We start from the raw sequence: 22,931 nt of genomic DNA, 5'->3' as shown, positions 1-22,931 counted from the left end.
TATTTCTGGATGAATTATATTATATATATTATCCATTTGTAATTGACCATTTATTCGCTGATAATTGTATGGTCAATTGTAATATCATTTCTGGATATACATACTTGTGTTTGGACATTTTAGCAACATCTGGTTACTTTTTACATGTTTTAGTATATAATAAGTGCATATATACATGAGAACATTCCAATAAAAATGAGTGTAAATGAGTGTCTCTGTACATGTGAACATATGGGCAATAATCGCTATCCAACATCGAAGATGAGAGTATTAAGAATGATTGGAAGTATTTTTGGACAGAATAGGTCATCGATATCCAAAAAACCTCATCCACATGATCACAAAGAGTATCGTCACTACCGATTTAGATCTGTAAAAACAAAAAACAAAAACTAAAAAAACTCAGAAGCACTTACCTAGATCTGTCATCCAAAGTGATTGAGAAATTAGTATATACAAGTTTAACATAAACGAGAAAACTCAGAAGCACTTACCTAGATGCTGCAATGGTATAGAGATGGTGTGTGTGTGTGTGACTTTTCGATTTGTTGGAGAAGACGAAACAGGGTTACCTTCTCTATTTGTTGGAGAAGAAAAAAGCTATAAACCACTTAGTTTTATTGATTTATTATATTCTTGTTTAATTCAATTATATAATTAATAGTAACCAAGTTACGAACGAAGTTACTCATCAAAACGGACGACGACGGAGGGAGTTGGAAACATACGAGACACAATTTCACTTTATTAGGGCAGTTTGTGTCTTTTTTTGGGACAAACAGTGCCAAAAGTACATAACAATTGCAAAATGTGTCTTTTGTAACCTCTCCCCCTTAAAGTGTGTTAGGTGGTAAATCACCCATGTATATGTTTGTTAATCAAAGTCAAACAATTTAAAGTTGACTCTCAGTAATAAGTGTTATAGGCTTATGAGGCTAGCTAAGCTAGGATGTATAAATGATCTTCACAGCTTGTTTAATCTAATCTGACATTCACATGTTTATTGTTTACATATGATTCAAATGAAAATACATATATGTTTTCACTTTATTAATTGGAACAAATTTGTGATTTAATATTATAAATATATTTAACCCAGTACACCAGTTGTGTTTTAGTTTACAGCTCAAATCAAAATTCATTCACCAAAACAACTCTAATTTTATGTGATCATTTTTTTCTGTTTATTGATAAAGTTTTTTAGTGTTGCCAAACAAAAAAAAGATAAGAGTTTTTTTAGTAATTAAATTTTTTAGTGTCGCTTGTTCTTCAGTGAAAAAATATATACTTTTACTTCGAAGCAACAATTTTCAGTCTATTTCATAATATAGCCATTTTATCTCATCACTCTGATTAACGTACACTTTCACTATTTGTTAATCTAATATGATGCATAATTAGATGTACATTAATTAGGCTATCAATAATGATACAAAAATTTAGTCAACTATAAATCTATTGTGGACCACCTACACTATTTGCATTATTTTGTTCGCATTTACAACTTATACAAACACCTTTTTTTTTTTCGGGCAAACACAGTAGAGTTTGAATTGTTAACTAAATGGATCCCAAAAACTATAATGATTTGTGTGTGTGTGTAATGAACATGAAGTAACATTTTAGTCTGGAATTGAAGGGAATAACAAACAATGCAAAAAAAAAACATTATTTTAAAAAACCTTAGAATTAATAATCACACATACTACAGTATTTTCTTCGACCGGATTAAACCGATAAAAATAAATAAAACAAAATACACATAATAACTTTTTTTTTTCTATTGAACTCTCGTGAAAAGTATATACTTGCCAAATATATATTTATTTTCGTTTCAACGCAAAGAACATCATGAGCTTCTCACGGTAGCTAGATTCAATCTTCTCAGTAAGTCCAACAAGTTTTACAGTGAGACGGTCGAAAATCTCATCGAGGACATGGTCACCAAAATGGTTGATGAAGAGAGATCCCATTGTGGCCTTTATGCAAACCATCCATTGCCTCACATCCTCCACGTTCATTGGCCGTTTGAGCCAGGCTGCAGGGTTCATCAGTTCCATCGATTCGATTGTGAAGCATCCATTTTTCTCTACCAAGAATGTTACCTCCTCAGGCGATGGTGAGTAGATAGGTATGTTGAAGGTATCTACTTGCTCTTCTGTGATCAAACCCTACATGCCAATTACACCACACATAACGTACAAAACCATAATTAAAAATAAACAAGAGACGTATACGTTATGGGTAATATATAATATTGTTTCTTTTTTCTCTTACCTTGGATTGCATTTGAATGAGAACTTCAGCCATGGACGTATACATAATACCGTCGGCAAGATTAGAGAAAGGCATACCTTTAGGAATCCCACACATTCCAACAACCAAAAGACCTCCACTCACTAGTTCTTTAGCTCTAGCTTCTAGAAACTTCCCCATGTCACGACCGAACTGATTTTCATAAGCCTTCACCACTTCCTTCGCCGCATTTGAGTAATGAACCTTTCCTTTATTCCAAGCCTTGGAGCTTTTGTCCACCACATCCTTTGGAACACTTGAAAGCCAGTGTGTGGCCGCAACCGTCACTACAATATGAACGGAGGATCGAGGAAGAACATGGCCGTAGAACGAACCGGGAACCCCGACCGCGAAGTAACTCCCATCTCGAGGGAGAGAAGTGAAGAGAGTGTTGAAGTCGTTTTCAGGTAGGTCGTTGAAGTAGACAAGAAACTCTGGTTTTGTGGATTTTGATCTTCTTAAGTTGGTTTCAACGGATCTGATGATGTCGTCAACGAGAAAGAATGTGTTTGGTCCAGTTGCGCAACCAAGATCGGCTATGCGGAACGTGTTGTTGGAGCCAGAGATTAGGGTTTTTGCATCGAGTTTCTCTATTATCAATTTGTCTATTGCCTCTTTCAACAAACTTGTTGTTCTTCTCTGTACACACACCAAAAAATGAAATAAATAAATGAAAAATATCTACATAAAACATTATTACTATATATATTCGAACCTAATGAAATAATGCCTTTCGTGCCTTCTAGATCTAAGTTTATGATTTAGCCTTTCGTCAGAAAATGAAGCTGCACGGTGTTCTTTGTGTGGCTCGATGAGTTCTGAACATTTTAATATCGTTGTTGGAGTTTCTAATTGTAAAATTTTTTTGAAGTAGATAAATAATTAAGGAACCAAATTTTGATTAAACAAGAAGATAAATGACAATGAAGTCAAATTATGTTCTTCCTAGCTCTGAAGTCGTAGGCTTTCAATGGATCCGAATAGCCAACCAAGTAAATATATGTCTACTTACGAAATCGACTGATGACATTCTTAAACTATATATCTTGTACTTTACCATGTCTAGATGATTAGTAAAATAGTTAAGTACTAGACTATATTCTACTAATCATCTAAGATACCAATTAGTCAAAATGCATCTTTACATTTGAACTTTGAAGTTGTTATAAAGGAACATGAAATACAAAGGAAGAAGAGAAAAAAAAAAGAGACCTGCAAATGAGAATTCTTAGAGTAGCTGTTTGGGCCATCTCCGCCACTCATAGGAAGTGAACTAAGAACAATCTCCACTTTTTTCATTATGATTTTTCTTGTGTTTTTTTTTGTTGTTGTTCTTCTTCTTCTATACTTTGGGTTGTGTCGCCTATCATTTATATATATAGGCCATGCACTTAATTATTAAACACGTCGTACCCTTTATATTATATTCACTGCTATAAACAATAATTGAAAACCCTCTTGCATTAAACTACAAAAACACACACACATATACACAATACAAGATTATATGCGTTAAAAACTATAAACTTTTATATACAAGAATTTGCCATCACATCAATTATTCTTCATTAATGAAGTGAAATAGAGAGATTTTATTTTTATATTTTTAAAAGAATATGTTATTTAGGATATTAACGTAATTTATGTTGTAAGTGAATAAATTATCTTCATTAACTCAGTTAAATTGGCCTATTTTCTGATAAATAATCTTGTTATTATTAGTATTATAAGTTATAGGCTAGCTAGGCAGAAGAATCTTCAAATTATATGAATATATAGATTATTTTATTTCAAACCAATAAGATTTACAAAGTATTTTCATATTCAATGAACTATAACATACTACACTTGTTTTAAAATAGAGAAAGCTAATACTGATCGTGAATTATTATCAGTGGTTATTATTACAGTGGTCCTAAATCTTAATACGTTACGTACAAGTCTACAATTAATATATAATTTTCTCCTAAAACTTAAATAATTTTCTTTGAAGTTGAACTAATCACATAGGTCTTGCGTGAGAAAACTACGTAATCGTAGGGAGCATCAAATTAATAAATAGATCATCATAGCTAGGTTAAACTAAACTACAATATTAATATGCTTATTCGTTTCCAAAGCAGATGCTCTGTACTAATATCCAAGAAAATATAATTCATAAGATGCCAAACATATATATGATAATATGATAAAGACTTGATTAAATATTTGTATATTGTAACTTGTTTAATATCTCTACTAATGTATCTTTTTAATTCTTTCGACAGTAAACCAATGAATAAATTTTAAAAACATACAATTGTGGAAAAATGTTATTGAATGATGATGAATTCATGAATTAAAAAGAGCAAAAAAAATTACAAAAACTGCAAATAAAATTAATTGAATGATGATCAATTTATGAATTAAAAAGAGCAAAAAAAGTTATTGATTACGGTACGGTCCATACCAGAACACATTTCTTATTTGTTGGGCTTACGTGGGCCTGGGCTTTGGGGAAAACTATCATCTTCCCCTTGTTTTTTTTTTCTTTTTGGTTCAAACTCTCTCGTCTTCCTCTAAAACCTTTAATAATGGGCAAAACTGCAAATTCTCAGATTGCTTAACGTTAGGTTACCGTCAACAGCTATTTTCTTAACCGGACGATGGAGACTCCGAATTCAGACGGTTTATGTGATCGCTTCGTGACTGGGAATTCAGAAATTGATAACTGGATTTGGATCATCGAGTATCTTGCCAAATTCAAATCTGAGCTTTGGATGTTGCATGGTAATTGAATTTAATTCCCATCAGTTTCAGTCTCTTTGATTTTAGAACCAATCTCAATTCTGAGGTGAAAACTGTTTTTTTTTTTTGTGTGCAGATGTCTTTGAAATGGGTCCGAAGCTTCCAGATTACTTGGGTGAACAAACCAATGAGATGGTAGCTTTCAGATGCTTGGCTTCTTTGTTTGATTCTGATGTTGCTGTTGTTGTTTCTGATGCTAATTCAAAGGTCGAGTTTGATTCGTCTGAGAGTTGTGAATATGTTCTTCAATGTATATTGGATGAGGTATATAACTGATTACTTCATATTTTACTTTCTCCTGTGGTTTCTTTTATATGTTCATACTTAGATTTTTTGGTTCTTCGTTTTCTAGATACCTTTATCGGAACTGAGACTAGGGGCACCGGGACTATCAAAGTGGAATCTTCTACCCTTTATCAAAAGCAAGCTTCTTTGTCTGCCTAAATGTGCTTTGGAACTGGTATTAAGACTTGCTTTAAAGTTCTATTTTTGATGATGAGCTATAAGGCTTTTAAGGTTTTCTTTATGTTTGTACATTTGTGTTTCTTTTGATTAGATGCTTGAACCATCATCCTATGAGATGGATACTGAAGTATTATTACCTTGTAATGAGGAAGAGACTTTGAGAAGTGGTGGCAAAGAGACTGAACAAGATATTCCTTCAGGGGCTGAACCAGATCTTATGGAGAGAACAGAAGGCGGACAATCATTTTTTCGGGACATTGGAGATGGGGCTGATGAGATTAGTAGACCCGATGTGTTGTTCGATAGAAGAACGGAAGGAATTCAAAACGAGAGCGATGGTCGTTTGTCAAGTCCCGTGGAGAAAGTATACAGATGCATACAGTGCAAAGAAAGTGGGATGCTCTTGTTTTGTTCTAAAGATGGCTGTGAAGTTATGGTTCATCAGAAATGTTTGAAAATGCCACCTGATTATGATGACGCTGGAAACTTTTACTGTTCTCTCTGTGCTGTTACCTGTGCTCCAGCTGAGTTTCTCCAATCGCAAGATGAAGTTGCTAAATCAAGGAAGAAACTAGTTTCGTTTCTTAGACTGGTTTCAGAGGTTAATAAGAAGAAATCTAAAGAGGGAACCTGAACACTTTGTAGGATAAAGCCTTCATTATAAATATTTTTAGATTGTAAACAAAGGACAAATACATATGCACTCAGTATCTCCTCTTTGTTACAATTTTCCGATGTAAATACTAAATATACAAAGGAGAAAATTTTCTAGTCACTGATACGTTCTCTGTGATTTTTTAAACAGGAGTGATCTGGTCTGTAACAGAAGCTAAACCGTGCATTAACCTGACAATTTCAGTAGTATCATCCAGGTAATACTTGGCCTTGCTAGGCTTTTGTCCGACAGTACATGCAAAAACCTCAGCTCTTGGGGCAATCGAAGGGCCTTCGGTGGAGCTGCATATCACCTCAAACATGTCTTCATCAGATCGGTCATCTCCAATACATAAAACAAACTCAAAAGGTGTTCCTCTTTCTTGCATCATCGAAAGCATTCTTCTTGCTATAAGTCCTTTGCTCACGCCCTACATTACAACAAGAAGATCAAAGAAGACTCACAATGGTACAAGTGGAAACAAATGCCAAGGTAGTCTGAATGGTGACACAAACCTGCGGCTTGACCTCAACGTAGTTCTGCCCTCGCTTGACTGTGACAGGTTCATTGGCAAGGACACTTTCAAGATGATCTAGAAGTTCCTTAGCTTGACATGAGCCGAAATCAGGGTCAGCATCCTCATAGCTCCAAACAAGAGCGGTCTCTTTGTCTTCGATTGTTGATCCATCAGTAGTCTCGGTGTAGAGTTCCATCACAGGCTCTGCAATTTGCTTCCATGAACAATCTGCTGCTCCCACACAGTTCTCCCATTCTACTGCCTTTTTCAGCCTGTGTAGTCGTCAGATAGATTATGAGTTATAAGATTAAGGGTAATGCATGGATCAAGATGTTTCAGTGGATTACCTCAGAAAATAGCCATGTTCAGCAGCAATTCCAAGCTTCTCACACGGACTAAACCAGTCCGACAATGTATCTCGGCTTTTAGCACTTACAATGAACACCAGATTGTCTTTGTCCCTACACAGGGTGTTCAATATGTCGATTGACTTCGATGAAGGTCTTTTATCGATAGAACCCTGTGGCATTAAAGTATCATCGTAGTCCAAAAGAATAGCTCGTGTCTTTGTTCTCTTATAAGCTGATACTATGTGTTCCATTGACAGTTTCCTGAAGCTCTGGTCTAGTGCCACAACTCTGAAACTGAGACCAAACCCAATTCCCCAACACCTCCTTCGTCCATGCTCACCACAACTCCTCTCAAGATCTTGGAGGAAGCTACGAGCCCAATAACCAACATCATGTGTGCTCACATACTTGTAATGTTTCTCGTGCCTTAGCTGCTTCTCCGGTTCCGCCACTTCAAGGGCACTGTCCATTGCATCCGCCACTGCATCAACATTCCAGGGATTAACACGGATAGCTCCACTTAGGGATGGAGAGCAACCAATAAACTCAGAAACCACCAGCATGCTTTTCTTGTGATTATGATTATTTGGCTCCAGCTTTAGAATTTTGTCCAGATTCTCATTTCCTTGACGGGAAACTATGTACTCGTAAGGTATAAGATTCATCCCATCCCTAACTGCTGTCACCAAACAACATTCAGCAACAACGTAATAAGCAACCCTTTCGTAAAACTTCAGCGGTTCATCGATCAATACTATGGGATCATAGCCAGGTCTCCCAAACGTCTCATTAATCCGCTTAACAGTTGAGTATGTCTCAGCTTGCATCTCTTTAACATCTTTCCCTTTCCCCCTTGCTGGATTAGCTATCTGCACCAACACAACCTTCCCTTGCCATTCGGGATGTTGCATAAGCAGCTGCTCCATAGCCAAGAGCTTCAAGGTTATCCCTTTAAAGATATCCATGTCGTCCACACCGAGCAGCATTGTCCTGCCCTTTCGACCATACCGCTCAATGAGCTCTCCGACTTTCCTTTCAGTCTCGGGTAAGCTCAAAACCGACTGAAGCTGACCCATGTGGATTCCCACAGGAAGGATTTTGATACTCACAGTTCTACCATAATACTCAAGTCCAATGTATCCTCTCTTTGATTCATAAGTAAGACCGAGCATTCGACTACAACAAGACAAGAAATGCCTGGCGTAGTCGAAAGTATGGAACCCTATCAAATCCGAGTTTAGTAAAGCCCGAAGCAGCTCCTCACGAATAGGCAAAGTTTTGTAAATCTCAGACGATGGAAACGGACTATGGAGGAAGAAACCAAGCTTGACTCTATTAAACCTCTTCCTCAAGAATGTAGGCAAGACCATCAAATGATAATCATGTACCCACACAAAATCATCCTCAGGATTAATCACCTCCATAATCCTATCAGCAAAAATCTTGTTCACGGAGACATAAGCTTGCCACAAAGTCCTATCAAACCTACCTCCAAGATCAGGAGAAAGTGGCAACATGTAATGAAACAGAGGCCAAAGCTGTTGCTTACAGAATCCATGGTAGTATCTAGTATACAAATCAAGTGGCAAAAACGTCGGTACACACTTGAAACTCTCCAAAAGAACTTGATACACCTCTTCTTGCTCATTAGGATGAATCTCTTCTTTCAAACAACCCACATAGATAACTTCAATAGCTTCATCTCCTAACCCATCTTTCAATTGGAGAAGAAGTGAATTCTTATCCCAAGAAAAGTTCCAACCTTTGCTACAACAAGTACTAGTACTACCACCACTAGTACTACCACTACTACCATCCACCCTTCTCTGAGCTCGTATGGGTAATTCATTAGCCACGATGATGATACGGTCTTTGGGAGAGAGATCAGTCTCTTTAGAGTCATTATCGATGTTTGACATGATTCCAGCAACGGCCATGATTCGTGGGATCTGTCGGTTCATGCGTCCAAACGTTGGAGAGTCTCCTGAAGCAAGCTCCAATAGATTCGAATACGATCTTGAAACCATTTCTTGAGACGAAGAAACTGAGAAAAACAACTAAAGAAAGAGAGAATCTTTTTAAAACAGAAACTTTTATTGGTTTGAGACAAATGAAAGAGCTAGAGAAGAAGAAGAGAGCTCTCTTGTAATGGAAAAAAGGTTTAACAAAAAGGAAAAAGCAAGGCTTTTGATTGAAACATGATGAAACAGACTAAGCGCTCCCTTCACCGATTATTACATATGAGAAAGAGAGAAAAGCAAAAAAAGGAATAGATGCAAAGAATATTACAGCTTCATTTGTCTGAACGTGAGGTTTATAATTTGAGAAGACAAAAAGAGAGGTTTTTTTTCTTTTATTTGACTGTTGTTGATGAGGAATGCTTATATGCGGCTTTTTGTGTGATTATATAAAAAAAGAAAAAAAAAAACAAGTAGAAAAAAGTGATTCTTCAGATCAATATAAGGTTTTTGCGTGTGAAATTAGAATTATGACGAAAATAGTTTAGTGTTTGACAAAAATAAAATAAAAAAATAATAGTTATCATAAAATTATGTGTAGAGATTTAAATATGTATGTGGGATAAATATATATTAAGTTTGAGTCGTCCGATAAAAAAAAAAAAAAAAAGATCTTATCCGTTAGTGGCTTATATTTACAGGCCAAAGTGGGGGAACCCAGAAGAAGCAAGGCTGTCACATGGGGTTTTGGTCTCAGACACAACACCACGTGGTTTTTGTTTCATTTGATTGCTACGTGTCGAGATCTCAATGCTTTTTATCAACATAAGACAGAGTGTCATTTTTTTTCTTTTTTGGCAGCGTCATTGTTGCCTAATTTTAATTAAAACTGCATTTATATCTCTAACAAAAACAAAAAATACTGCATTTATATTACAAAATGATTTTGTTTTTGTTTGAGGTCACATACCTAAACTACTGTATTAAACTAATGATTGATAGAGAGTTTGATTTTGTTTTTTTTTCTTTCCGAAATATATGCTTAGATCTTCCTTTTTAAATATATACGATGTTTTTTAAAGTATTTTTTCTGAATCTGGTAACTGAATATATAATTTGTTTTGAAATAATTTAATTTTTATACTTAATAAACTTTGCAACAAGTCTTACATTTTGATTTTTAATTATTTTTTTTGTCGTCAAAATATAATTTATATAGATAAATTAATGTAATCATGATACAATTGTTGTGTTAGCCAAACTGGCGGATTAAAACAGTCAGAATAAAAAGAAAAATTATTACAACCATATTTTGCAAGAAGGTGAGGAGCACCATTACAATTCCTCCTAGTGAAAATAAAAGTAGATGATTGAAATTTCGAAGTCCAAAATAAAATATCAAGTAAAACTCCTTCGATCGACACATCCGTATATTGTTTATTGATGATCTTATTCAACACTTCACTATCTCCTTCAACACAAATCTCTTTGATCCCTTTGATCCAACATTGTTGCATAGCTAAAATCAACGCCTTCGCTTCTGCTTCCAATGAAGATGTAGCATGTCCCAATACCGCAGATCCCCAGCCAAGCGTACCACCTTGAAAATTCCGTATGATCCATCCTCCTTTAACTTGATTTGTATTATGATTAAAAGCAGCATCGTAATTACACTTAAAAACACCATTTATGGGGCGTGACCAATGTACATTATTATTCATGAATAAATTTGTATGTTGAGGCATAGGAGGATTATTATTTTTAATCCAGTTGTGAACATCTCCCCGAGCATGATAAACAATATTTATAGGTCTTTCATGAATGCCATTAAAGATAAAGTTATTTCTGGATTTCCAAATATACCATACTAACCAAAAGGGTAGTAATTTTGTTTCATGAGGTAGCTCAACATCAGAAAGTAAGGATATAAAACCGTCAATAATTGTATCACTACCCCCATTTGATGTATGTAAAATATGAATAGGAATATTAGAAAATTCCCAAACAGATTTGGCATGAGGGCGAAGAAAAGAATATGATCTATTGTTTCATCCGTTTGAAAACATCTTGGACAAATAGGGTCAATATTCATCCCACGAGTGTTTAGTCGAGTAATGGTGGGCAAAGCTTTTGATAAGATTCTCCATAAAAAGTGTTTTATTTTTGGTAAAATGTTCATCTTCCAAATCTTATTTTTTAATCGTTAGAGCCATGGGGGATAGGAGGGTTATCCATATTATTTGTTGGATGATGAGTATAAAGCCAATACCCAGATCGAACAGAATATTCACCGGTGTTGGTATAATGCCAAATAAGCTTGTCAGGTAAACTAAGTTTAGATAAATGAATGTTATAAAGATTGCTATGATCAATTATATTGATTTTTTCAGAAACTATGGAAGTATCCCAATAACGATGGTTTCCTACAGAAGAGATAAGATCTCTAAACTCAAAATTAATGTTAGTAATACCCTGAATAGGTTGAGGAGGGTGGGTGGGTGTGACATTATCAATATTAACTCTAGCTGTTTTGCCATCCCCAATTATATACCGAGTCCCCATTTTTAAAATTTTTAAACCCCTCAAGAATAGAAGACCATCCATAAGATTGATTGGCCCTTGTTTTTGCCTCAAAAATAGTTTCATCTCTAAAATATCTAGCTTTCATAACCCTAGCAAAAAGGGTGTCAGGATACTTATAAATTCTCCAGGCTTGTTTTGCTAAAAGAGCATCATTAAATTTTGATAAGTTTTTAAAACCTAAGCCACCCTCTAATTTAGAGAATTGTAATCTCTTCCAAGCTACCCAAGGTATACTCCTCTCTTCATTCCCTTTTTCCCACCAGAAGCGTTGAAGTTCAGAATCTATCTCATTTACTACACTTGCAGGAATCTTAAAACAGGACATGGTGTAAATTGGCATTGCCAATGCCACAGATTTAAGCATAATTTCCTTACCAGCCGGAGATAACTTCTTCACACTCCAAGAAGCAGTTCGTTGTTTTACTTTGTCTATTATGTAGTTGAACATTTCTTTCTTTTTCCGACCAAACTGTTCAGGAAGACCAAGATACTTCCCCCCACCCCCATGATTTGGAATCTGAAGAATGTTTTTAAGTCTATTTTGAACTTGTCCATAAACTCTGGAACCAAAAGTTATTAAAGATTTTGTTGTATTAATTTTTTGGCCAGAATAATATTCATAAACTTCAAACACCTCCTTAATAGCTTGACAATTACGAGCATTGGCTTGGCAGAAAAATAGAGAATCATCTGCAAATTGGAGATGAGTAATAGCTGGAACTCCATTTCCTATTCTTATTCCGCGAATATCTCCATCCATTACTCTTGATTTAATTAAATGACTCATTATATCAGCACATAAAATAAATAGATAAGGCGAGAGGGGATCTCCCTGCCTTATACCCCGCTCAGGAATAACCGATCCATGAGGGGAACCATTTATAAGGATAGAATAACTAACAGAACGGACCGATGCCATAATCCAAGAGATCCATTTATCAGAAAAACCAAACAAACGCATGGTTACCTCTAGAAAATTCCATTCAACCCTATCATAAGCTTTAGTTACATCAGTTTTAATTGCCATGTAATTTTGTGAGACCCTTTTCCTAGATTTTAATGAATGCATAACCTCATGTGCTATCATTATGTTATCAGTGACCACTCTACCCGGGATAAAGGCAGCCTGAGTATCCGATGCAATGGAATTTAAATGTTTTTTTAGTCTATTTACCAAGCACTTTGAAATGATTTTATATAGGACATTGCACAAAGCTATTGGTCGAAAATCTGATAGGGTTTTTGGATTAGTAATTTTTGGTATCATGCAAATGTTTGTGTGGTTAATACCTGACTTCATGTAGGATGTCTCGAAGAAATCTTGTACCTCTTGAATTATATCCACACCAATAATATCCCAATAATGTTTATAGAAACGGGCAGTGAGACCATCCGGACCGGGTGCTTTATCATCTCCAATAGAGGATATGGCTTCAAAAATTTCTTCATTTGTGAATGCCTTCGTTAGCTCCGTATTCATCTCTTCTGTCACAGTCGACGCAAAGTCACCAAAATCAATTGGTGAAACCGGATTTCTGTTTGATTTATATGCTTCTTTAAAGTATTCTTGAGCATGATTTCCAATACTTTGATCCCCAGCATAAATGTTGTTTGATGCATCTTTTATAGAGGAGATGTAATTCTGAGCATAGCTTGTTTTCGTACACGCGTGAAAAAATGAAGTATTACGATCACCAAGAAGCATCCATTGATTCCTACTCTTATTTTGCCAATAATATTCCTCATCTCTATAAGCCATTGTTAATTCTCTTTGTAGTCTTGGAATGTCTCTTCGATGTCTTTCAAAAGTGCTCTCCATAGCTTTATTTAAAGCATCTTGAAAATGATCAATGCGTTTTGCAGCATTCAAGTTGACGTTGTGTTTTCCCCTTGCCATAGCTCTCCTGCAATTTGTGATCTGATCACAAATAGAATAAAAATTCCTATTTTTACAACTGTTCCAACCTTGTTCCACAATCTCACTAAATTTTTCTATTTGAGTTAAACGTCTATCAAATCTAAAAGGTTTATAATGGACTGTATTTTGTGGATTAAAGGTTGTTAAAATAGGCTTATGATCAGAACCATTAAACTCTAAAAACTCAGCCTCTGCTCTTGGAAAACAAACAAGCCATTCTGTATTTATCAACACTCTATCTAAACAACATTTAATAGTGTAGTTTCTTCTTTCCCCAACCCAAGAGAATCTATCTCCCTTAGATCTCAAATCAGCGAGATCACAGCTTGATATCATGTTACGGAAACGTCTAAAAGACCATTCTTCACGTAAAGGTCCACCAATTTTTTCTTCATTTCCCAGAATTTCATTAAAATCCCCAGTAAGCATCCATGGACCAGTTCTAGATGCATTTATAGACTCAAGATGATCCCATAAAATGTGTCTTTGGCTAGGAACAGGATGACCATAAACACCAGACAAATAAAAGCTAATGTTATTAATAGTGATGTGAACATCAATAATACGATCATCCTGATACAAATTAGACAAAGAAACTGTGTTCATCCACAACAAAGCTAAACCACCACTCCTCCCTTGAGGAGGTTGAGTAATAACGTTATTAAATCCTAAAACAGAAGCAAAATCACACACAACAGAACAAGAATTCATAGTTTCACACAAGAATAAAACATGAGGTTTTAAAATACGACATAAACGTTTAAGGCGATATTGAGTCAGCGGCGAACAGATGCCCTGACAGTTCCAGGAGACGACTCTCATGGAGGCTGTGGGGGTACCGGGCCCCCCGCGCCTCCGTCGATAGCCTTACTGCTGCAAGAACCTTCAGACTCCACCTTCTCTCGCTTGCGCATCTGACTCAGGACCATCAGATCTTCTGCTTCTTCACATTGTTGATAGTAGAGTTCCATGGAGTTCCTCTTCCTCTTGTGGGAGACCTCTGAAGTGTGAATCCCTGGGATGAAAACAGTGTTGGATTGGCTAGCATCTTGTGTCTCCTTTCCTTTAGCAAATTTGGTGAACAGGTATCGAAGCCTTTCCGCCGTGAGTTCAGAATCCTCAAAGACACTTGGGAGAGAAGAGCCATCTGACTCAGTGATGATAAACTCCTTATGCTTTGAGACTCTTGTGAGAGGAGATCTCTCTTCAGTTGGAGTAGGCGTAGGCAAATTGTTTGCATCAAATTCATAGTTGGCGTGTGGGATTTCATCGTGAGGCTCTTGATCATCGTGAGGCTCTTGATCATCATGAGGCTCTTGATCATCCTGTTGATCATGATCATCGTGACCGTTACCATCATCACCGTCCATATCAGGTTGATCATCAAACGTAAGAGGACACTCCTTTGCATCATGTTGAAGACAGCCACACTTTGAACAGAAATTACGGAGACGCTCATACTTGAACTTCAGGATGGTATTTTCATCACCCCCAAACTGAAAATTCCTTTGGAAACGAAGCGGCACATCAACATTCCAATTCACACAGATACGTATGAACTCCACCAGATTAGCATTTTCATCAAAATCCACTTCAGCGACATCACCAATCTGATCCCCAATGTAATTAACCATCGCTTCATTGAGGAATTGGAACGGAATGCCACGAACTTGAATCCAGAAGGGAATAATCTTCATGGTTTCCTCTGAAATGTTCGGGTACCAACGATGCACAGAAAGCATCCAGTCGTTAAAAGCCCACGGACCACGACGAAGCACCACTTGGAGAGATTCTCCGGTCTTGAAAATAAACAGAACCCGACCATTACCCAGAACTCTTCCACGACAATCATCTGAAAAACCCCAAATTTTGGGCATCTGGTTAACAATCGCCTTAAGATTTTGCTTGCGCGGATTCACCACTGAAACAATCAACGAGTAACGGTTGGCATTGACGGCCTGTCCACAGAGCGCCGCCGGGAGAGCAATTGGGACATCGTTGATTCCCAAATCCAAATTTTGCAGAGACTTCCGAACGTAATCACTCATTGGAACAATAAGAACGTTTTGAAATTTGGTAGTTGTAAGAAGAATAGAAATTGGAGTCCGAATTCCGACATATATATAACAGATTGGCCATAGCCGTTTAGATCGACGGTTATCTCTCGAAAAAGAGGGGAAGAGAAAACTGCAAACACCCAACTGCCGCAGACAGTAACCGGCCAAATCTAATACAACGGTCACTAGAATTGTCGGAAAAAAACTCCAAATTGGAGAAGGAGGAGGGCGAATCCGATAACGAAAATCGCAACCGTAGTCGCCTCTAGAGAGAAAAGTCGCCATTATTCTTTTTTTAAAATATGTTACCATTTTCACAAGTCCATGATCTTATGATTCATCTATTGATTTTGATTCGTTGAACTCATAATTTTGCTGAAAATTTATGCTCTAGTGTGATAATTTTGTACAGAAAATAGCTTAGCAACATGCTTTTTTTTTTTGGCAAACATCAACATGTTTATTTTGCATATATATTGATCCATATACAAAAGTCAATCATGAATATAAAGGTTGATTTATAACTTTGGGAAAAGCATTGTCAACTCAAAAATCTTTTTTAAAAAACAGCAAATTATGTAAAGTCAAATAAGTGATGTTTTATACGAACATGTTACTTGTAGAAATGGCAAACCCACATTGTCAACTCAAATGCTTAGGTTGACATAATCACAAGCTATAATTTGGTAATTTTTTGCTGCTATATTAGAATTTACCACTCATATATACTTGTATATAACTCTTGTTTACCATTAATCTAGAGAACATGTACTCTTGCCATGTTTATGGGATAGAGGAAGTGGATAGAAAGACTGATCAGCAATATAAGACTTTAAAAGAGTGATTTATATATGATCCAACGTGGTTGTTGCATGCATATGCATTACATAAACACAACTTGACACCATCATATATTCACTAAAACGATTCTTCCAAATCCCCCCTTCTTCATACTCAACTCATAGCTTCGAAACAGGCAATCCTGAAAAATCCCAAAGAATATATCTATGAGAGCACTTTTAATAGAGAATGAGAACAAACTTGTATAAGTGGATTAGACAATGCTTCGTTTGTTTGTGTTTATGTTAGTCTGAGTCACTGTGTGTAGTACCTAAGGCCTTTGAGTTGACGATGCTTGGACTTGCATTGGGTGGTGAAGCATTTTCGTTCAAGAATGGGTCTACTCGGTTCGGGTCACTCCATATCGGGTACCCTTTGACCCTTCCCTGTTAAAACATTTTCAGAAGAAGATGGTCAGAAGTTAGTCATTTTGAATGTTACAAGAAAAGAGGGTTTTTGGAATGAGAATGCATACAAGGACGTTGAGAGCTGCAAGTGTAGCCATTCCTTCACGAGTCCACTGTCATTATCATCAAAATAAATCAAGTTAGTGTCGTTAAAATCTATTTAGACAAAAACAAACGTTTCAGTCTGTTACCTTGGAAGCAGAAGCAATGTGAGGAACAACAATGGCGTTTTTCATATCAGCAAGCCCTGGTTTCATGAATGGCTCTTCCTGAAACAATGTGATTTACCAATTACTTGTTAAGCACCCAGAGATAAACTCTTATGTTTTGGGTTGGTCATAGCGTATATGGCAGTACCTCAAACACATCAAGACCAACTCGGAACATTGGGTTCTCTCTGAGATGATCAACCAGAGCTGCCTCATCGATCACAGGACCTCTACTGCAGTTCACAAGGATTGCTTCCTAAAGCATTTATATTCCATCAGAACAAGATAAACTTGAAAACATCAATAAGAGTAGATAAGATCAAACAGCGAAAAGCAAAATCACCTTTTTCATCATGGCAAGCCTCTCCTTGTTGACAAGATGGTAAGTGGTTTTGTCTAGCACCGGGTGAAGACTTATCTGTTTCAGATCACAACCAGTTCAGTTTCTAGCTATTAGAGATTACAGTACAAATGTTAAACAAAATATCAGTTTGTCACTGAGTGGAATCCATATACAATACCAGATCAGCCTCGCGCAGCACTTCCTCCATGGACGAAGCTCTTTTCCATGTCACAGGTTGTTCACCATTTGCTTTCAAGAATTGTCCATAAGCTGCCAATGATCATTGTCTCAAATATATATAAACTTCACTATGAAGACAAAGAACAGAGAATAGAGTATTGTTAGATACTGTGCATACCTGTCACAAACTTCTCAAGACGAGTGGATTGGTAAAGATCAAAGTAGATTAAGTTCATCTTGAACCCTTCAACCTGTTTTGAATTCAAGAGGTCAAGAAAAGGTAGCTTTTGTGTACAAAATGTGGATCGAAATTTACAAATGCCATGTTGCAAGAGGTATACCATCATTCTAGCATAAGCAGATCCAATACGTCCAGCTCCAATAACTCCCACAGTCTGTCCTTTGAGTAAGTTACCCACAAACCTACCAAAAATCAAACAACCAGATTTACAGATAAGCTTCAAGGACACAACTAAAACATTCTTCTTGATTTGATCAAAAAAGTGCAGTGATCTCACAGATGAGGAAGCCATCCCTCGTACAAGCCACCTCTCATGAATTCGTCGGCTTCAACAATTCTTCTTGCAGCAGCCAAGGAAAGAGAAGCAGCTAGTTCGGCTGTTGTCTCGGTCAACACTCCCTATCCAACTCAAACAACAAGACTCATCAACATCGTTCTGTTTTCTTTCTTTTTTTCATGTATACCACAAAAATGATCTAGTAACCATTTCCAACCTATATGTGTAACTAAAACTTATGACGACAAAAAAAAAAAAAAAAAGTGTAACTAAAACTTATTTTTCTTGTAATTTAGGATAGTTTCTCGATATATTACCGGAGTGTTACCGACGGCAATTCCATACTTATTGGCAGCTTCAACATCAACGTTGTTGTAACCGACGGCCATGTTACTGAAAGCTTTCCCTCCAGCTTTGCTCAGAGCTGAAAAGAGAGTCTCTCCCCAATCTTCCGTCAACTATAACAAACCAAAACTTAACTCATTTGTACTTAAACTTTCATATGGTATAGAACTAGACACTGTCACCTTTCTCTCTTTTCGTCATATCATTACCTGACCGATGACTCCATCACACTTGTCTCCGATCAGATCAATGATATCTTCCACAGACAAGATCGTCTTCTTCAAATGACATATCTATTATTCAAAAAGCAAGAAACTTTCGTCTGAATTCATCAAACTTTTAATATTTCTTGATGCCTAGAGACAAGAAAGTATTACCTCAACGCGACAACCTTGGTCTACCAAGAGGTTGATCCAGCGAGTACCAGGCATCGGCTTCGTGCTGACGACTCTGTACTTCCCATTAGGATTATACACTTCAATGGACACCGGTTTCGCCATGGCAGAGAAATGAGAAAGCTTCAACTGTTTCTGTGGTGAGAATTTGGAAAACAGAGGAGGTCCTGCCTTTAAAAAAAGTTCAGTTTTTTAGCTCAGTCAGTAGAATTTATGTGGTTTGAAACCAAAAACAAGATCCAACGGTCGATTTTGCGTGACTATTATCTACGATTTTGTCTGTTTTTGGTGTGGTTCATAAGTTGATGATGAGTGACAAAGAAGTGATTCGTGTGCATTATCTGAGTCTGGACCTTACGTTTCAGAACGAGATAATGCTGACGTGTCCGTATCCGACTCAACTCTGCATCAAAAACTGAATAAAATATATACATAGATAGATTAAAATAGTAATCAAGATTATATGTACAAAGAAGATTATATCAAAAGGCAAATTAATATTCTTCATTCATCTCATTAAAAACAATTATCTACATCCACAGTGAAAACAGAACACACAGTTAAAAAGAAAAAAGAGTTGCAGGTTCAGAGAAAAAGGAAGATCAAGGCTTCTGCTGCTTCTCTATGTCATACAGTACACAAACGTCTGCAGCCGTTTTCATCTGCCACAAGTCAGAATTTAATTAGAACCAAAACAGCTTCTAATAAAAAGAGGATTAGTGGCAGATTTGGCAAAAGATCTTAGCTTTACCTGAATGACATTGACGGTCTGCTTCATCGACCAGCCAAACAATGTCAAAGCCAGGAGAAAAGAGAGTGGTGAAATCTGCGTTAATGTGGCAACTACGACCTGCAATGAAAACTATGCTTTAGTAATTGAGCAGAGTAAGTCTGAGAGCAAACTAAATGAAACAAAAAAGAAGCTAACATTCAGGAGATTTTCGGACTGGTTCTTTGCAATGAGAAGAAGGATGATATACAGAACCTGCACGTTGAAAAGATTTGTGTGTAAGAAGACATCATCTCAAAAAGATTAGCATGTAATTAAAGAGACAAATTCAATCACCTCGCAAGAAACACAGCAATAACACATAAATATCCGGTTTCCATAGTATAGTCTGAACAGCCAGCTTGTGCTGTCTTTCACATCCTTATGGCTGCTCTTCCCAGCTAGAAACGTACTGCGAGTAGAGAATTAAGTTCCCAGTTAGATACTGGAGTTGAAAAGTATAGAGAAGAAATCACGGTGCAATAACAAAGAGTTAATTAGCATACCTGTACATCTGCAGCCAGTGACTAGCAATATCTAAAGCCAGCAATGAAAGGAAGACCAAGCTAGGCCTATTTACAGATGAAAGAAAAAATGCATTGGATAAAGAAGAAACCAGTCTACACCAAACTCCAGAGATGCTACGGAAAAGAGATACTGTACATATAAATATCCACACCTGTAGATTTGAGAGAGAATCACGAGTAGACAGGCCGTGCTAACCCTATAACCCACAATGACAACCAAGCATATGTCAGAACCTATTAAACAGATAAGTAGGTTGATCCTCACATATTTGTAGAAGAAGATTCACCTATCTGTGACCATGTCGAGAACAGCTCCAAATGTTGAAACTGAGGAAGAAAGAAAGAGAAGTGAGTCAAGTTCTAGATTCCTACATATTATAGTAATGGCATGAGATGCATGTCTTAGCTTATAGAATCACAATGAAAACAATGTCTATTACATTGAAACTAAACACTAGCAACGTACTATCCTACTCTTGATCAGTGGTAGGACCTTTTGAGCAATCGTACACAATGAAAATGTGAATCATAAAACAAGAGAGAAGTATTTGAACCTTGGTTGAATCTACGAGCAACCCAGCCATCCACAGCATCACAACAAAAGCTAGAGAGAGCCACATTGATAAAAAAGAACAAAAGACTATTCAAGCCATTAGCCAAAACAGATAAATTTAATGGAAAAAAAACAATGAGGAAAGTTGCAGGACCTGAAGAAATAGAGGACAGAGAAAAGTGTCTTATTGGAGAAACACACAGCAAAAGCAACACAGTTCAAGAGAACTCTCATGTACCCTGAAGCAATCAATATAAATCATTACAGGTTACAACAACAATCTTTAATGCTAAGTAAAAGCTGAGGAGATATTTCAATGACCCACCAACAATATTAGGTATATAAAGGTAAACAGACAACTTTTGAGGTCTAGGTCTCTCCTTTTTAGCCATCAAAGCTTTGAACTTGCAAATCGATTTCTTAAGATCCACCTACACATAGCAAAAGAAAACACTTTTCTCAAAACCCATCACCGGAAAATGCATGTAGACACGAACCCATCCCCGGAAACACACAAGTTCATTCGATTCTCGTAAACCCCCAGAAATCCAAATTAAGTAGAAAATAAGCGAAACAAACGAAATCGAAGAGGAAACAGAACAAACCCTCACTTGGAAATGGGTTAGCGTTGTGAGGATCTACAAGTGAGAGATGTCGAAAGCCAAAATCTTCAATTTGAACCCTGAAATCGAATCAGATTCGCCGCTATTCTGAAGTTTCAACGAAGGAAGGACGAAATATTCTCAATCTGGCAGCTTTTGAACATTCAAAAAAAGTATTGAGATTTCTGATTTAGAAATGTCAATGTTTATCTTAATTTATGAACTAAACCCTCAAAGTTTAAACATTCTCAACATTTTGCCGCAAGTAATAATAAATCATAAACAGAACCTTTTTTGCAAATTGAAGTTTTATTAGGAAAATGAAAGAGTAATATCATTACAAACAAAGGGACAAACTCATTATTGTAGCATATATAATAGTTTTTATTGTAAAACATTTTGTTCATATCAGATAATACGTCTACATAGTGTAAGACCATCTCCGATAGGTATTTGAGCCACTTCGACTCGAGGATCTTGTGCCAAAATCTTATTGAACTCTAGAAGTGCCTCTCTGTATGCCCTCATATGACCTGGAACTTCATCTTCCTTCTGAATTAGAGTACCAAACCATAAGGTGTTGTCGAACGCAATGATTCGTCCAACCTTCACTAACTTAAGCAGTTTCTCATGGAAGTAAATGTAGTTCGTCTTGTCAGCATCCACAAATGCAAACTCATACTCTTGTTTCTCCTTCACCATTAAAGTTTTGAAAAACTATTAGATACATTTCAAATAATATTTCTTTAGTTTTTAATAATACATAAAACTAATTTGGTTGTCCTAAAACTAAGAATAACTAAACAACATACCCCATTCAATAATAATTGGTCTAAGCCTCTAATAGTTGGATGAAATCGATCTTGTGATCAACATCTTCATGTACTTTAGTCCCAAATTGTAACCTGCTTGGTCAATGTCTATCGCAGTAATCTGCACGCACCAAATCTTTATTTTAACCATAAGGTGAATTAACCTTAACATGAACAATTGTAAGCTTTTGTTTGTGTGTGAAGAAGAAGAATCATTTACACGGCCATCTTCAGGTAAAGCAAGAGCTACTGTGAAAAGCGAGTAACCAGTGAACACACCGATCTCAATAGTGTTTTTCGCGTTGATGATGTTTACAAGCATCGATAGAAATTGACTTTCATCAACCGGAACTCCCATCTCGCTTTTGCATAGGTTTATAAGAAAATTATATCTTAATCACAGTTGAGAGACTTACAAATTGCCATATCTTTGGATTGTAGCTTCTTGAAGTTCCTTGAGCAATTCGTGCTCTCTTGGATATGTTGTCGTTTCCATGATATACTGTAGTCATCACATGTACACGTAACACATCATGCATGCACACAAAAAAAGCTTAACAAAAAGAAGCTAACAAAAGTTTTGTTACCCCATATATTCTATGTTTTTTTTGTCGTACGTTTTTGATTATTTTAGGACGTTCTTGATTTAGCTTTGATGTCAAGTATGAATTAAGATCCGTCAAAATAGATGTTAGGAAATATGTTTTGGGCCCTGCATTCCCTTATAAATATACCCTCATAATATGACTTTGGAACTCCTTCTTCATCCTCAGCCACAACATTAAAAAACAAGGTGTTGTTTGAACGCAATGGTTCCTCAAGCATTCACCATGTTTCATGGAAGTT

At 36.4% G+C, this 22,931-nt stretch overlaps 7 protein-coding genes across 8 annotated transcripts; 1 reads left to right on the top strand and 6 right to left on the bottom strand.

The window, feature by feature from the left end:
- Positions 1 to 1,765: 1,765 nt before the first annotated feature.
- Positions 1,766 to 3,594, bottom strand: LOC17896638 (probable S-adenosylmethionine-dependent methyltransferase At5g38780). The gene is made up of 3 exons (XM_006301889.2): positions 3,508 to 3,594; positions 2,278 to 2,934; positions 1,766 to 2,171 (listed from the first exon to the last, which is right to left on the bottom strand). Exons 1-3 carry the CDS (start codon positions 3,592 to 3,594, stop codon positions 1,824 to 1,826), a joined length of 1,092 nt encoding a protein of 363 aa, XP_006301951.1. The 3' UTR covers positions 1,766 to 1,823.
- A 1,292-nt stretch (positions 3,595 to 4,886) lies between these two features.
- Positions 4,887 to 6,322, top strand: LOC17896308. The gene is made up of 4 exons (XM_006301158.2): positions 4,887 to 5,064; positions 5,159 to 5,346; positions 5,435 to 5,542; positions 5,639 to 6,322. The coding sequence occupies exons 1-4, from the start codon at positions 4,941 to 4,943 to the stop codon at positions 6,179 to 6,181; spliced, it is 963 nt and encodes a 320-aa protein (XP_006301220.1). The 5' UTR covers positions 4,887 to 4,940; the 3' UTR covers positions 6,182 to 6,322.
- On the bottom strand, positions 6,202 to 9,419 carry LOC17894159 (alpha,alpha-trehalose-phosphate synthase [UDP-forming] 6). Its single transcript, XM_006300662.2, has 3 exons — positions 7,067 to 9,419; positions 6,718 to 6,991; positions 6,202 to 6,632 (listed from the first exon to the last, which is right to left on the bottom strand). The coding sequence occupies exons 1-3, from the start codon at positions 9,094 to 9,096 to the stop codon at positions 6,345 to 6,347; spliced, it is 2,592 nt and encodes an 863-aa protein (XP_006300724.1). The 5' UTR covers positions 9,097 to 9,419; the 3' UTR covers positions 6,202 to 6,344.
- An 819-nt stretch (positions 9,420 to 10,238) lies between these two features.
- On the bottom strand, positions 10,239 to 15,576 carry LOC17896111. Its single transcript, XM_006300369.2, is given in 5 exon segments — positions 10,239 to 11,050; positions 11,053 to 11,226; positions 11,229 to 11,607; positions 11,609 to 14,323; positions 14,368 to 15,576. Coding segments are annotated over 5 exon segments (5,289 nt in total).
- Positions 15,577 to 16,389: 813 nt separating this feature from the next.
- On the bottom strand, positions 16,390 to 18,995 carry LOC17896362 (glycerate dehydrogenase HPR, peroxisomal). Its single transcript, XM_006301855.2, has 13 exons — positions 18,805 to 18,995; positions 18,637 to 18,720; positions 18,400 to 18,540; positions 18,083 to 18,204; positions 17,906 to 17,987; positions 17,743 to 17,815; positions 17,563 to 17,654; positions 17,385 to 17,459; positions 17,190 to 17,297; positions 17,024 to 17,101; positions 16,901 to 16,945; positions 16,697 to 16,811; positions 16,390 to 16,567 (listed from the first exon to the last, which is right to left on the bottom strand). Exons 1-13 carry the CDS (start codon positions 18,925 to 18,927, stop codon positions 16,545 to 16,547), a joined length of 1,161 nt encoding a protein of 386 aa, XP_006301917.2. The 5' UTR covers positions 18,928 to 18,995; the 3' UTR covers positions 16,390 to 16,544.
- Positions 18,996 to 19,281: 286 nt separating this feature from the next.
- Positions 19,282 to 21,444, bottom strand: LOC17895558 (CDP-diacylglycerol--inositol 3-phosphatidyltransferase 1). 2 transcript variants are annotated; one of them, XM_023787639.1, is made up of 11 exons: positions 21,277 to 21,444; positions 20,997 to 21,102; positions 20,826 to 20,910; positions 20,673 to 20,722; positions 20,406 to 20,445; positions 20,271 to 20,315; positions 20,098 to 20,163; positions 19,889 to 20,003; positions 19,751 to 19,807; positions 19,574 to 19,672; positions 19,282 to 19,484 (listed from the first exon to the last, which is right to left on the bottom strand). In XM_023787639.1, exons 2-11 carry the CDS (start codon positions 21,061 to 21,063, stop codon positions 19,425 to 19,427), a joined length of 684 nt encoding a protein of 227 aa, XP_023643407.1. In that variant the 5' UTR covers positions 21,064 to 21,102; positions 21,277 to 21,444; the 3' UTR covers positions 19,282 to 19,424. The 2 variants fall into 2 exon arrangements, with proteins under 2 accessions (XP_023643407.1, XP_023643406.1); XM_023787638.1 differs by having other exon boundaries at positions 21,283 to 21,444.
- A 237-nt stretch (positions 21,445 to 21,681) lies between these two features.
- On the bottom strand, positions 21,682 to 22,581 carry LOC17894285 (tapetum-specific methyltransferase 1). The gene is given in 4 exon segments (XM_023788403.1): positions 21,682 to 21,966; positions 22,112 to 22,149; positions 22,152 to 22,206; positions 22,306 to 22,581. Coding segments are annotated over 4 exon segments (654 nt in total).
- Between the last annotated feature and the right edge of the window lie 350 nt (positions 22,582 to 22,931).

Source organism: Capsella rubella, unplaced genomic scaffold, assembly GCF_000375325.1.
Source record: "Capsella rubella cultivar Monte Gargano unplaced genomic scaffold, Caprub1_0 scaffold_2, whole genome shotgun sequence".
Classification (NCBI taxonomy): Eukaryota; Viridiplantae; Streptophyta; class Magnoliopsida; order Brassicales; family Brassicaceae; genus Capsella; species Capsella rubella.
This window is presented reverse-complemented; position numbering and strand designations above follow the sequence as displayed.